The sequence below is a fragment of the Oscarella lobularis genome, chromosome 5 (genome assembly GCF_947507565.1).
Source record: "Oscarella lobularis chromosome 5, ooOscLobu1.1, whole genome shotgun sequence".
Classification (NCBI taxonomy): Eukaryota; Metazoa; Porifera; class Homoscleromorpha; order Homosclerophorida; family Oscarellidae; genus Oscarella; species Oscarella lobularis.
In genome coordinates, this window is record NC_089179.1 from 516,857 (window position 1) to 529,904 (window position 13,048).

A 13,048-nucleotide genomic window follows, 5' to 3' on the forward strand; every position below is an offset into this window, starting at 1 on the left:
CCTCCCCCGTCGTTGTTTTAGACATGGCCGATCTAACGCCTGAAACTCCTCTGCTTGCAGAGGCGAATGAACGGCTAGGTGCCCCTGTAGACGTGCTTTTTTGCCATTTTTAAATACTCTTGTGTGACCAAGTTGATGAAGATCTGCCGTATTCGAGAGTCTATCCGGCCGGTATTTCTCGCAGTGAGTACGTACGACGTCAGAGGTACGCCGGAGTACGATCCCGATCTAAAAATAATTTGTCAAATGAGTAAGAACGTTTTCGTGTACTCATCTTGGGTGGGTACTTGATTTGACGTTCGAACAGAGCCAAGGGAGATGCTCTTCCTCTATCGCTTGAAGCTGCGGAGTTTGACGTTTACTCTTCGGTTCTTCAACAGCAGGAAATTCTTGATAATATCAAAGCTGAACCGTGGGCTATGGCGAAAAAGATACAATGTTACCGGTGCAGAAAAACTGAAATGCGCGATAAACCAATTGATTTTGCCCAATTAGAAACGTAAAAGCCTCCATCGAAGAAAAGGAAGAAAGTCTCGCCATGCTAAAAAACATCAACTATCGGGGACTTCAGGCTGTTGGCGGAATGGCTCAGAAGGTAAAAGCTCTAAGCAAATCATGGAAACTCTGGGAGACTCCCATTCAATTAGTAGAAGGTATAACTGCGAGTCATTTGTACGCCTTAGATCTGATTTCTTGTAGGATATTTCGGAACTGGTGTTGGGTCTTATTTCGTTTTTCTTCGTCGTCTTTTTATCCTCAACTTGCTATTGGCTCTGTTCCTATCAATACCATTTGTGATTGTACCGCAGGTAATAAACAAACACCAGATTAATTGTCATCTTCACCCATTTTTAACCTGACAGCTTGCCTCTAAAGAAGGAACATCAGTTGACTCCAATTTTATTGTAAATCGAAGCAGATCTTAGACAATGCCTTATATATTTTTTTTACAAAAGGACGCTCTGGCCAACAGCTTTCTCTTCTACGGATACTACAGCGAAGGATCCATTGGATGGGGCTACAGCATGTCTGTAGCATTTCTTATCACTAATGCCTTTGTCTTCGTCGTCAGTTTTGTGTACATCTTACGCAGGTAACAGCACGGCACTATGTTATAACATTGCTAACATACTCTTGATGATCAGAATGTGGATCGACTATCGCAGATCCAAATTATCTGGTCTCCGCAACGATTTTCCATTTTGCTGGAGAGTTTTTCTCGGTTGGGACTACGCTATCAGCAAGAAAAAGGGGGCGGGCTTCAAACATGCAGCCATCACCACCCAGTTAAAGGCAGGAAATTAGAGAAAAGACTTCTTGGCAGGGGCGTTAGACGTTTAACTATAGGAGGAGGTTCAGGAACTAAAAGTGCAGAAAAAGCGCTATCTTCTTCACTAGTACGATTGGAGGAGCACATTGTTGCTGGCTCTTTCACGTCGTGTCTGTTTGTTGCAGTGGACAGACGATGTGGTTCAGAGTGATTGCAAACGCGATAGTCTTTTCTCTACTCGGCGGCAGCGCTTACCTCGTATATTTCTTCGTCCGTCGTAGCGAAGATCGTCAATCGTACAGCTCCAATCGATTCCTCGCGCTGATTGAAAGATTTGAGGCAAAAGGAAGAAAATTCAACCGTGTCTATAATTACTTTGCCTTGCAGCTCTCCTTGGTGCTTTTAGGCCTGCGCATCGTCATCATTCCAATATTTGAAAAAGTGGTACTGATAGAACGGTGGCATCCGAGAACGGCATTCAAATGGACTCTAGTCAGGTATCAAAATTTCACTATTATACACTGCTGGCAATGTCACTATATTGTGTAGGACTACCACGTTCTACCTTGGCAATGTTGTAGTACTGCTCCTCTCTCTTCTCGGTGAAGCAACAAATCCAAGCTGCGTAAGAAAACGCTCTGGTTTCTTATAAGGCGATTACAGCTGTCTTGTAGACCAATTCTACAAACACGACCACGACTCCACTGCCGACAGCAACCCCTTTGCCTTACGTCTGCTGCTGGGAAACGTACGTCGGTGTTGAAATAGTCAAAATTGTCATGATCGATTTTGGTGGCGAAATCGTTGCTATTCTTCTGGCCGACGTCTTACGAGCAATGTTCGTTCGGTATATGTGCGGAGAAAAGCTTGTAAGAAATACTGTAAACTTTTAAGCCTTAGTTAGAACACTCTTCCTTACAGATTGGATTTCACGAATTTTCGATTACGTCCAACATTCTTAGGCTCATCTACGGACAGAGTTTGATCTGGTACAGTAGTGCACAAAACAGAAATTGACTACTAAATTTTACTTTCTCATTATTCAGGTTGGGCACACTCTTTTCTCCTGTTTTGCCTTCAATTCAGGTCGTTAAGCTTTTTCTCGTCTTCTACATGCGTCGAATCGTTGTCGTCTATACCAACGTGCCGCCCAAACGAATCTACCGTGCGTCACGGTCGGGAAATTTTATCCAAGTTTTACTTCTGCTCGTCCTATTTGCTTCCTTGTTGCCCTTTGGCTACGTTATTGCAGCGTAAGTACTTGACACTTATAAACAAATCATCTATTCTCCTCGACGTGTTTTAGATTGAAGCCCTCAACAGAATGCGGTCCGTTTAGGTAATTCTACATCATTAGTTAAAATCCACATTCTGTAAATGCTACTGACAGATCCAAAGCCTACATTCATCAAGTCATTTCTTCTGAACTGCCAACGTGGTTAAATGACACACTAAGAGTTATGGGAAATCCAGCATTTACTGTTCCAGTCATCGTTTTTCTTCTGTATTCAAGCTAACGCATCTACTGTCGTCTATTAATCACGGTTTCCTATTTTAGGCTTATTATCTTCTACTACGGTCTCCTATCTCGGTCTTATCGAGACGTCATCAAGGATCTTCGAGCCCAACTGCATTTCGTACAATACACTGACTTTTGAATGGCCATAAAACTAACTGAATGCCTGCTTTTAGGAGAGACATGAGGGCAGTCGAAAGGTGTTCGAAATCGCCAGGCAAAGCCAAAACACCGAACAGGTCGAAGAAACGACGGCCTAACAGCTGACATTCACGATTGGAACAGTTAACTAAAAATACTCAGAAAGAAAGATCCTGACAAACGTCGTCAGCAGGCGCACAAACGACACAGATAGAAATGAAAATAAGAACACATCAGACGCACGTTGTACTTACCGGATTCCTCCGACTGTCTCACTCGCTCAACTCTATGGACTCTTCGTCTCTCTTCCGTATCTGTTCGATCCACACCTTCGGATCGTCGCCCTGGCGTTCGATGGCCAACTTCTCGCATATCGTTACGAGAACGTCGCGCGGCGCGTACGGCAACCACTTGCGCAAAAGCGCGACCATCTTCGCGTGATCGTCTCGTATCGTTTCGAGGGTCTCCTCGATGCACTCGACGAGGACTTTGGGATTGAGCTCGGTCAATTCGACGCGACGCGACCGACGCGTCATTTCGGCTACCTCCGCTATCGCTTTTTCCAAAGTCTCCACGGCTGTTTGCTGCTCCGTGCAATCGGCTTCTCTTTGTCGGAATTGATGCTGCAATGCGTTGTAGACGACCGGCGACGGGTTCCGCTCCGCGAATTCATGAAGCTGCTTCAATTCCCGATCGGCGTGTGCACGTTGTAATTGGGTCGGTTCGCGCAAACTGTCGAGAATGAAACTGGCTTCTTCCGCGTCTTGCTCAGTCTTGATCGAGGCCATGAGGTCGGGAATTCGCTCGATAGTCATACCGGCGAAACGACGCTCCAATGCTAGATGCGAGAAAGAATGTATAGGTTATTATTTTCTCGAGGTTTGTCTTACGTGACGTTCCTTCTCTTCTTCCTCGCGACTGAGGAGTGGGTATAGCAGCGAGCGTCGGCTTCGTCCCGACCGTGGGTGGAGGAGTAGCCGTCGGAACGGAAATTGACATGGACTCTGAAGTGAGCTTCGGAGCAGCGGGACCGTCTCTCCTCGTTTGAGAAGCGACGGCTCTGGGTGCGGCAGCCGCTGCCGGAGCAGTTGTCGGCGCGCGAGGAGGCATTCTTGAAACGGGCGTAATCGGAGGAGCTGATTTAGGAGCGGCTGCCGCTGCTGCTGCTACAGGAGGTGGTGACGGAGTCACAGTCGCTTTTTCTCGTTGTTGTTGTTGTTGTTGTTGAACACGGGAAGGTGGAGTTGAGGTCGACGATGACGACGCAGCTGACAGGCGAGAAATCGAAATCGAAGCAGGAGAATCAGATTTACGTTTGGTTTTAGCCGACGAGCGTTTGGTGTGAGCCGGACTCGATTGTTGCCGTTGTGGCGGCGGCGCGGATGCGCGAGGCTGAGGCGTCGCCTGCGCCTGCTGCTGAAATCTTCTCAGCGCCGCTTCGCGAGCTTTCGCTCGAGCGTCGCTTTCTCCCGGTCTCGTCCGAAATGACGGCTGAGGTTCAGTGACCGGTTGAGACTGAGGAACTGACTGTGGCTGCGGTTGAATAACTGGCTGAATTGGCGTCGCAGCCGGCCGCGGCGGCGGAGGCGCAGTCTCGCCCGATCCTTCCCCCGATTCTTGCCCCTCTGGATAGTCGATTTCGACTTCATCCTTCTCGTCGTCTCTTTCCGCTTGTATTCTCTCCTTTTCCGTTCCGCCGTCGTCCCTCTCTTCTATCTCTTCTTTTTCTTCGTCAATCGATTCGCGTTCTTCGTCGCCAAATTCGCCTCTCAGTGCCTCCGCCGAAGTGCTATTGTCGTCAGTATATCGATTATCGTCGAATCTATCCGACACGCCGCTGTCGTCAATAGGATAGGAATCTGATTGCATATCTCCTTGTCCTCTTCCACGATTTCTAAACTCCTGCATTTGAGCTCGTATTGATTCTCGTTCGGCTTCGAGGCTGCTAGCACTGCCCAGCGGCGGTCCAAACGGCACGCTCTCGTGAGAGAACGACGAGAATTCGATTCTTCGATCGCTAGCCTCTTTTGGTGCATTGGGACACCGGGGCAGTCCGGAATCGGGTTCCGGTTCGGCAAGCGAGCGAAAATTTTGAAGAAATGCAAGAGACTGCCAATGAGAAGCCTGCTGCATTTCGCGAATGTCTTCTGAGCGCAAATTCCCCCCTAGCTGTGTCAGAAAGTGCTTTTTCAGAAGTTCAAAAGATCGTTTGTACTTCTCCGAAAGGCGATCTAAGGGAATCTCCAAGTGAACGAATCTCTCGGCGTCTTCTCGTTTCACTTGTCCGCCAGACGATGTAACCATCAAAATCATCTTTGTGAGATGCATGTAATAGAATAGGCTGCTGCAAGGATTAGGACATTCCCGTTTGATGTCGGTCAGGAGTTCATTGGCAAAATGAAGCATCTGATTTGTTAGATTTGCTCGACTGCTCAGCGTTCTGCTGACAATTTTCACAACCTCTTCCTTCAGATCATTCCAAAGGCGAAAAGGCTGCGATAGGGGCTTCATAACGCCAAGCGTGCGCGTTGCCGTTTCAATGGCGTCAATACTGATGCGAACCTGTTCCACTAAAGCCTCTGGCACCATTTGGCTGCTCATTTGGGTCGACAGGAGAAAAAAACGCATGAAGAAATGATAAGACAGGTGAGCAGAAACGGTAATAGGATCGCCTGGATTAATTAAGAAAATCGAATCTACTACACGTAGTCTCTCACCTTCACGTACCTGATTCCACCGATTCAGATGCTTTGTAGGCTTGAGTGACTGATTCCATTGCTGGCGTTGCTGCTGCTGCCATGACGGGTGCAGGTGCTGAAGATTCTTCATGAGTGGTCTCTTGCATGGTCGATTGCTGAATAGCGGCGTCTTGAAGAACATCAAATAGCACTGCTAAACCGTCCGTGGGTGCAGAGGGATTGAAGATAAGACAGCCATCATCCTGAGAAAAATCCTTAAATAAAATTCTCAAAATTACACTTTTTTTATTGCCTCTTCGAATCCAACGAGATAGAAGAGAATTTTCACGTCTTCAGACTTGGCGTGTTCAGAGAGCATGTCTTAGAACACGCACATTTCCAAACAACCCGGAAAAGCGATTTTTCGTTACCTAACGGGACTCGGCGACGATCGGAATTATAAAAGGCCGATTGTACGATCTCCAGTAATTCGACGGATAGGGAATTCGATGCATCGTCGCCGAACTGGCGCCGTATATTCTCCTACGCGTGGAGAAAAGACAAAGAGGCGCGAAGGTTATTCTAAAACTAGATACGTGTGCGACTTTTGTTTCAGCTTACCATGACGGCGGATACATTGTTACGAATGTCGCTCGGATCCATGAAGACGTTGCTTTCAAGTTAAAAATCTTGCGGCACTGCTTTTTGACTAGAAACGACGAACGCCTTTCACTGTACGAGAACAGAGAACACGCACACGCAACAGGGTCTCGGGGCTTTTCCCAACTCTAACGCGCGTTAAAATGGCGTCGAGGTTGTGGAAACAAGGCTCGCTTGTGACTAGAGTGCGAAATCTTCTCAAAGCGGGTGTCCTCAAGGAGCGTCCCTTATGGCTAGATGTTGTAGAAGCATTTCCTCCTATCGTATCGCCCCAGTTCAACCGTCGTCCAGAAAAAGGCACTCCTCCTCGAATTGAATATCCAGAGGATCATCTTATAGAGTGAGAACGAATGATTTAACAACTAGAGGATTTAATCTCTTTTTACCAAGACGTTTCTATGAAATTTACGGGGCTTCAGAGACAGCTAATTTGTTGGAAAGAGAGGACTTGAGCTCTTCGCTATGCACTCAGTAATACGACATACTACTATCATTTTATGAGTAAAGATCTTTTTATGCAGGTTTGTATCTCGTCAGCTTGAGTTGATGGAGGGCGGCTTGGTAGAGGATCAGGCATTTAGAGCCACTGCTGATGAATTTCAGAAAAGAGGCATAAAGTTGAAAAAAGAACGAGAGAGGCGCGTTATTGAAGAGAGGAAAGACTCGGAGTCTCCCCTGCAAAATATTCTTACGTATTTTAAAGATCAGGATAATAAATAAAGTAATGTGTAACGCAAAGTGAAGAGAGGGGCGGGCTTAGTCGACATGATAACCAGACATCTGGCCTTCACTAGAGCCATATTCAGAATATGCCGTCAAAAAGGGAATCAAACATATCCTGCTGCTGCGTCGTCTCCTTCTGCTGACTGTGGATAAGACCATAGTGTAAATACTAACGTAAAACGATATAAGGATTTTTTAACTGTGATGCGCCGGCGAAAAATTGAGATTTGCTCTGCTGATCGCTCGCGGTAAACTGCTTGTCTTCCGCTTGAAAGGACGTGCACTGAGTAGGTCAAAATTAGGATTCACGCGTACCATTTTGCACCAACTTGCCTGGGTTTGAATTGAAGGTTCGCTAGAGGTGATAGGTTTTTTTCCTGAGTCGATAGGGGCAGCCACTTTTTCTGAGTGCGAGTGAATAGGAAGATGGTCGTGCTGGAACCGACTGAAAGAGGCAGTATTGTCGTTTGAAGCAGACGGACGTTCAGGCGATGGACAATGCATTGTCAGGAGAACTTCATCGTCGATGTCGGAAAACGCCGCGTCTGTGCACGGGTTTGTTTTTGCCTCGTTGACTGTTGACCGCGGCGTGTACGAAAAGCAAGACAAGTCGCGGGGTTCTGACGCTTTCTGCGAAAATAGTTTCGATTATTGCCAACGGTCCACCTCCAGTTACTTTGACTCTTTTGGCTGACTGTGATGACGTGATCTTCCTTTTCATTTTCAGCTCTGAGAGATGTTCCATTTCTAATGTCAATATTTAGCTTTTGAGGAAGCTCATTAATTAAAATGGTCACTGTACGAGCCTTTTGGAGCAACCTTCTTGCTTTTCTGCTTCTGTTAATACATATAATTAAGTCATAGTCTTATGACGCTCGTCTTGCCTCATTTCCTGACGACAAGGACAGGCTTCTTGGTCTTTTTAGTCCTGATTTGCAGCATTCGTGGCTGCAAGTACGTAAGTCAAGAAAGCACAAAAATTCCTAGATAAGACGAGCTCCTCAAGAAAAAGATATGAAATCTTGTCCTGGCATCGATGGGCACATGGCTGTCTTGAAACCGAAAGAGGTGCTGTACGTTTTTGCACTATTTGAATAAAAAGATGATCAGTTACTGTATTTTATATCAGGCCCGGTTGTTGTTACATCCAGAATGAGATTGCGGGTTTGGGGCACGATCAGAAGAAACTTTCATCCTGAGCTGAGACACAATAATCTACCCTGTGACCTCACGCAGCAATCTTGCTTGAATACTTACCGCTTCGTGCGTAGCTGGCAGCCTTGATTCTTTTCTGTAGCCTACATAGCGAGGAGTAAAGAGCAAATGAGCGTCCAAACCCACTATATAGACAACGTTTCGCGACGGCCATTTGTACTCTTTTCAGCATACCGTAACTCTCGTTTATGAAATGAAGCTCAATTTCGTCTTGTCTTAAGCTACGGCGAATATCTATTTTTCTCATCCATTCACCAGTTCTGAGAAGGAGACTATCTCTGCAAAGACATTAGCGGGGTACTGTATAATAGGAAGGAGAGCAGAAGTAACCTTATTTTCTGCTTCAAAATGAGTTTGTTGTCCATATCACCAACGAGAACGATGCTAAACGTGTTGGGAGGCTTAGACAATCCTCTGAGAGTTTCCAGATTCGCCAGTTTGACTTTGATGTAAAGCTCAGCCGTGTCAGCACTGTACTTGGGAACCTAACGAGAAAACGGCAAGCAGGAGTTTAAATATGCCAAACTGCTACAACAGTACGTTAATTAACCTGTTCAACGTCGAGTAGATACTTGGGCAATGAAGAAACTGCGTCGTGGATCTAAACAATACATGACCAAGAACAACAGACTTTATTTCCTTTACCTGCCGTCCAAACGGGGGATTGCGATTCACAATCTAAAAAGGACATCGTGATTTAATTGATAGAGGACATGGTGCTCACTACCATTTCAATGTCCCTCGGTTTTCTTTCTAGAATTTTTTCGAATGACGTGAGTCCCGCTTTGACCATGTTACTCGAAAGAGCAACGCCTAGAAAAAAACGTCACTAGTTTAGAAATAATTATTTACTGATGTTGGTTACCAATTCGGTCTAGTTGTCGAGCCACGTGTTCAGAGTTTTCCCACAATCTAAAAGAGTTCCAACATCTCAGGTGCTCCCTCAACCTTTTAGACACTCACTTGGATTTAATGCACTTGGCCAAGACAGTAGCCTCAATTGCTACTCTAAACCCACTTTGCCTTTGAAAAAGAAATTCTGCCAATGCTGAAACACGTCTGATATAATGATGTGACAAAAAGTTCTTTGTCTTCAGTAACCTCTTGAAATTCGGCTTGCACAAGGAAAAATTTTCTAAATCGTGATCGTCATATTAGAAGACAGGCGAAACGGAGACATACGGCAACGTCTTGTGACAGACCAAAGTCTGTTATGGGCAGACAACCGAGCGTAGCCTGCATGAGACTAAGAAAGACGAGCTTTGAATTTCAAACACTATTATTTGAGGAGACGCACCAATTAACTTTCATACTTGACGTTTTAACTTTTTCCCTGAATGGGTACCTGGCAAATAGCCACGCAGTTTACGGGGAGGAAAGATGCAAGAATACTACCAAACAAACCTAATGTTTGGACCCGCTTTGCTATTGCTCAAAGCATTCAAAAATCCTTTTTCTGTCACTCGTAAGTGGACGTCTTCAAATTCTTTGCAAGTCGATATTGTAGCAATCTAGTGACAAAACAGAATCAAACCAGCAGCCAAAGGTTTCAGCAGCTGCACCGTACGAGATCGCGAATGCTCTCCCGACCAGTCAGTAACGTGAACTTCTGCATTGTATCAAAAGCAATGCAGTATCGAGCCATCAAGGTGCCAGCATCTAAAATTCATTCAGTTTCAAAACGCGTTTTCTCTACAGTGCCGGCACCTGTGGGTTTCAAGTCAAAGGCGTCAGTCATACTGATAAGATTAATGTCTTGGAGAGATTTCAATGCCTCAAGACAGAGATCTAAAGAAATTCTGACATAGGATATATCACAGCGTTCCCTAGTTACTCTGCAGCTTTTCTTCGAGTTCGTCTTTTGAGAGCTCTTGACGAAGCCCTAAAAACTTGAAAGATGACTGTAAGCAGTCCTTCAACGCGCGTTCTCGACTTGCCATAGTGGCGAGGGTTCTTCTGCACTCGTATAAATAGAAAAGTCGATTTGATCCATTCGAGTGCTATTGAAACGTCAGTAATTGTACGAAGCACTATCTCGGCATTCAGATGCTCTATTAGGTGCTTGTGAAGACTGGAAGATGAATAATAATGATAGAAAAAAAAAGCATTGGGATTGATCAGTTACCTGCTTTCAACTGTCTGCGTCCCGTCAACCAGGCCCTCATATTTTTCCTAAAAAAACAAAAGAAACAATGCAATCTGAATTGCCACATTTAAGATAAAGTTCACTTTTGCCGCTTTCGTCGTCATTATTACCGCTGTTGCAGAATCGTCAAACTAAATTATTTCATTCTAAGAGAAATGCCTCTTTACTGTACGCATCTATACTTGAGGCCGTCCCGCTCTGCCAATCATCTGCAGGATTTGTGTGATAGAGTACTCGACGCACATGCCTGCCATGTAGTAATACGTTGACTTGATCACCACCAAATGAGCAGGAAGATTGACCTAAAAGCGACAGGCAAGAATAGGAAATCCCTGCAAAATGAAACGAGGTGCATACTCCCATAGCAAGTGTCGAAGTCGCAACTAGATAGAACTCAGAATTGAGAGACAATACGTAGATTCCTTTATATTGTATACCAAGAACGGGTAATTCGCCTCGAGCAAATAAATCTTCAACCAATTTTCTGTCTGCCTGTTCGAGTCCAGCGTGATGATAGCCTACGCCTTTCCAAATCATTTCTACTCATCAGAATTAAAAGGTAGAGCGTTTCAAGAAAAAGAGAAACATACCCTTCAGTTTGGCATCTCGAACAGTGTTTGCACTCTGAAGGAGACTATACCGTACCAAGAGATCCCTGATTTAATTAAATCGAAAGTATTCTAAAATTACTGCTGACCGCGTTCTTTGTTGAGGCGACATTATTAATCGTGCGTCTTTTACGAGGACGGCTGCTGCTTGTTGAGTTCCCTTTCTAGTGCCGCAAAACTAGGAAAAACACGTAATTATCAGTTGCTACTTGATTGATTTATCGAATACCACTAATGTTGGCTTGTGTTCGCTGTACTGCTGTATCACTGAGGCAAGCTTGTAATCCAATGATATGTCAAATTTATAGTTGGTCGACGTCTGGTTATAGCCGAGTACAACTTTTCTCAATTTCACCGGCCGATGCTCCTCGCCAATGCTAATAAAAATAACAGGGCAATGGTTTTAGCAGAGCAAGTCCTACGCATGACAGACGGCTTCACAACCGGGACTGCTTAGCCATTCAGCCACCTAAAGATGAATAGAAATTTTTTTCATCATGCAACCGTGTAATTTACGTCTGCTCCATTAGGAAATGTCGCCGAGACGGCTAAGAATCTGAGCTTGGTGGACATTGTGCTGTCTTGTCTTCCTCCAGAACTTGCTGCTGGCATCGATGCCTGCACCGTTTTCATGCGACTAATAACGGCTTCCATCGTTGGACCCCGGCAACTGTCGTTGAGTAAATGAATCTAAAAGAACAAAAAAGGAAACGTACATATTATCCAGCCTACTAATTAATTTGCTAACTTCGTCAACGAGAAAAAGACGGATCATGTGAACGAGGGCTCTGTTGTCTTTCCATCGTCTCGTCATGCTGTCCCACTTTTCCTATATAAAATTGCTTAGACACGCGGTGCTGGAATAGACGTAAACCTCACCGGTGTTGTCATAATGATGTTGACGTTTTGGAGATCGTAAAAATCTTCAATTTCGCTGTCGCCAGTCAATTCTCGACACGTGAGTCCTAATGGAGTGAACTTTTGATCCCAGTCAGTGTAACGTTCACTGCACAGAGCCTTCACAGGAGCCACTGAGGTAAAAGACTCAATTGCCTTGGAATGTTTGAAACGCATTATCTAATCCTACTATAGATGACTTTGAAATTAAGTGAGGAATCCTGCTTGCTGTTGGCAAGCAGGCGAACAATCGCTAATTCAAAAATTGCCGTTTTTCCGGAACCAGTCGGAGCGGATACAATAAGGCCCTTATCAGTATAAAGAACCTAAGACAAAAGCTACAGATTATGACCACACAACCCAGCCTTGACTCTCACGTCGTCAAGAACTTTCGATTGGACATAATTGAAGTGAGTATAAGCGTTGAACACCGATCGGTATTTGACAGCTAGAAAATAGAATAGATAGAAAAAAAGAGCAATTGGGAAAATGAAATACGTATTTCTGCGATGGGACGAAAACCAGGCGAGACAGAAGACTCACAAACTACAAAGAAATTTAAAAGTACCAAAGAAACAAAGAGAAGGAGGGCTGTACCAGAGGAAGAGGCTGCGGCCAATGGCACACTCCACGTGGTTTCTCGAGAGGAAGACGGTACCAATTGGTCCAGTCTTGGTCGACTAAAGTGGCTTTCTGACAGGGCTAGAAAAACATTGATTATTTGGGTGTTAACATATTTTTTCGACGTATACAGGAGGGAAGGGTCGATGGGAGTTGACTCAAAGCGAGAGAGTCAACTGATGGAGGACGAGGAAGTTCGACGTAATTGCTGAAAAAGATTTTAGCGGAGTGGTGAGTGAAATTTTTATTCGCTCGAGGAGATTTTCGTCGGAGACCTTTTGGAGGCTTCCAGTGCAAAATCGTCTTCATCTTCGGTTCCAAAAAGAGAGGCAAGCGAAGATGGAGACGGTTCCATTGAGTCTCGGCGAGAGTAGCTGACTGAAAGCCGGATTTTCCCGGGTCACGTGATCTGCCATTGAAATGACGATAAGAGAGGCCTGGAGAAAGTTATTTAACGCGTTCTGATAAAGAGATTGGTCATAAAAGACGGAAAAATAGGTTCAAATTATTTTTCTTACGTGAAAAAAAGAGAAATGACGATTTATCCGGGGGTCACAGCTCCGCCAGCGCGCG

General features: G+C 45.0%; 3 protein-coding genes and 1 long non-coding RNA gene across 5 annotated transcripts; 1 reads left to right on the top strand and 3 right to left on the bottom strand.

Moving 5' to 3' along the window:
- Positions 1-6: 6 nt before the first annotated feature.
- LOC136187160 (transmembrane channel-like protein 3) lies at positions 7-3,179 on the top strand. The gene is made up of 19 exons (XM_065974701.1): positions 7-78; positions 133-250; positions 308-445; positions 496-653; positions 700-809; positions 864-905; positions 957-1,093; positions 1,146-1,293; positions 1,348-1,397; positions 1,456-1,609; positions 1,658-1,767; positions 1,820-1,895; positions 1,945-2,139; positions 2,192-2,259; positions 2,317-2,523; positions 2,577-2,609; positions 2,661-2,774; positions 2,829-2,907; positions 2,963-3,179. The coding sequence occupies exons 1-19, from the start codon at positions 24-26 to the stop codon at positions 3,044-3,046; spliced, it is 2,076 nt and encodes a 691-aa protein (XP_065830773.1). The 5' UTR covers positions 7-23; the 3' UTR covers positions 3,047-3,179.
- Positions 493-2,131, bottom strand: LOC136187192 (uncharacterized). Its single transcript, XR_010669864.1, has 3 exons — positions 1,836-2,131; positions 1,646-1,759; positions 493-1,591 (listed from the first exon to the last, which is right to left on the bottom strand). It is a non-coding gene; the product is annotated as an uncharacterized lncRNA (long non-coding RNA).
- Positions 3,027-6,385, bottom strand: LOC136187153 (uncharacterized). The gene is made up of 6 exons (XM_065974688.1): positions 6,227-6,385; positions 6,037-6,148; positions 5,919-5,986; positions 5,655-5,868; positions 3,818-5,599; positions 3,027-3,765 (listed from the first exon to the last, which is right to left on the bottom strand). The coding sequence occupies exons 1-6, from the start codon at positions 6,266-6,268 to the stop codon at positions 3,200-3,202; spliced, it is 2,784 nt and encodes a 927-aa protein (XP_065830760.1). The 5' UTR covers positions 6,269-6,385; the 3' UTR covers positions 3,027-3,199.
- Positions 6,386-6,883: 498 nt separating this feature from the next.
- Positions 6,884-13,026, bottom strand: LOC136187193 (probable ATP-dependent DNA helicase HFM1). Of its 2 annotated transcripts, XM_065974741.1 has the most exons (43): positions 12,994-13,026; positions 12,751-12,936; positions 12,607-12,683; positions 12,452-12,556; positions 12,353-12,400; positions 12,232-12,302; positions 12,045-12,180; positions 11,837-11,988; positions 11,706-11,786; positions 11,474-11,647; positions 11,380-11,426; positions 11,187-11,334; positions 11,047-11,135; positions 10,940-10,983; positions 10,787-10,888; positions 10,707-10,732; positions 10,532-10,651; positions 10,433-10,480; positions 10,329-10,375; positions 10,141-10,274; positions 10,038-10,085; positions 9,911-9,991; positions 9,771-9,862; positions 9,608-9,714; positions 9,501-9,548; positions 9,386-9,449; positions 9,305-9,338; positions 9,167-9,251; positions 9,069-9,115; positions 8,931-9,016; positions 8,849-8,881; positions 8,754-8,804; positions 8,534-8,688; positions 8,378-8,481; positions 8,246-8,328; positions 8,134-8,188; positions 8,005-8,074; positions 7,873-7,942; positions 7,795-7,825; positions 7,665-7,735; positions 7,322-7,618; positions 7,189-7,271; positions 6,884-7,131 (listed from the first exon to the last, which is right to left on the bottom strand). In XM_065974741.1, exons 2-43 carry the CDS (start codon positions 12,828-12,830, stop codon positions 7,068-7,070), a joined length of 3,588 nt encoding a protein of 1,195 aa, XP_065830813.1. In that variant the 5' UTR covers positions 12,831-12,936; positions 12,994-13,026; the 3' UTR covers positions 6,884-7,067. The 2 variants fall into 2 exon arrangements, with proteins under 2 accessions (XP_065830813.1, XP_065830814.1); XM_065974742.1 differs by lacking the exons at positions 6,884-7,131; positions 7,189-7,271 and having other exon boundaries at positions 7,360-7,618; positions 7,791-7,825.
- Between the last annotated feature and the right edge of the window lie 22 nt (positions 13,027-13,048).

What these genes read in the sequence shown, in the direction of transcription:
- LOC136187160 (XM_065974701.1), top strand. Translation starts at nt 24, where the DNA reads ATGGCCGATCTAACGCCTGAAACTCCTCTGCTTGCAGAGGCGAATGAA. An exon ending in TCCCATTCAATTAGTAGAAG is followed by an intron (nt 654 to 699) that starts GTATAACTGCGA and finishes GATTTCTTGTAG; the next exon opens with GATATTTCGGAACTGGTGTT. An exon ending in CAGTTGACTCCAATTTTATT is followed by an intron (nt 906 to 956) that starts GTAAATCGAAGC and finishes TTTTTACAAAAG; the next exon opens with GACGCTCTGGCCAACAGCTT.
- LOC136187193 (XM_065974741.1), bottom strand. Translation starts at nt 12,830, where the DNA reads ATGGAACCGTCTCCATCTTCGCTTGCCTCTCTTTTTGGAACCGAAGAT. An exon ending in CCCATCGACCCTTCCCTCCT is followed by an intron (nt 12,557 to 12,606) that starts GTATACGTCGAA and finishes ATGTTTTTCTAG; the next exon opens with CCCTGTCAGAAAGCCACTTT. An exon ending in GTCTGTCACAAGACGTTGCC is followed by an intron (nt 9,339 to 9,385) that starts GTATGTCTCCGT and finishes ATCACGATTTAG; the next exon opens with AAAATTTTTCCTTGTGCAAG.
- LOC136187153 (XM_065974688.1), bottom strand. Translation starts at nt 6,268, where the DNA reads ATGGATCCGAGCGACATTCGTAACAATGTATCCGCCGTCATG. An exon ending in ACAATGTATCCGCCGTCATG is followed by an intron (nt 6,149 to 6,226) that starts GTAAGCTGAAAC and finishes CTCCACGCGTAG; the next exon opens with GAGAATATACGGCGCCAGTT. An exon ending in TCGTCGCCGAGTCCCGTTAG is followed by an intron (nt 5,987 to 6,036) that starts GTAACGAAAAAT and finishes GCGTGTTCTAAG; the next exon opens with ACATGCTCTCTGAACACGCC.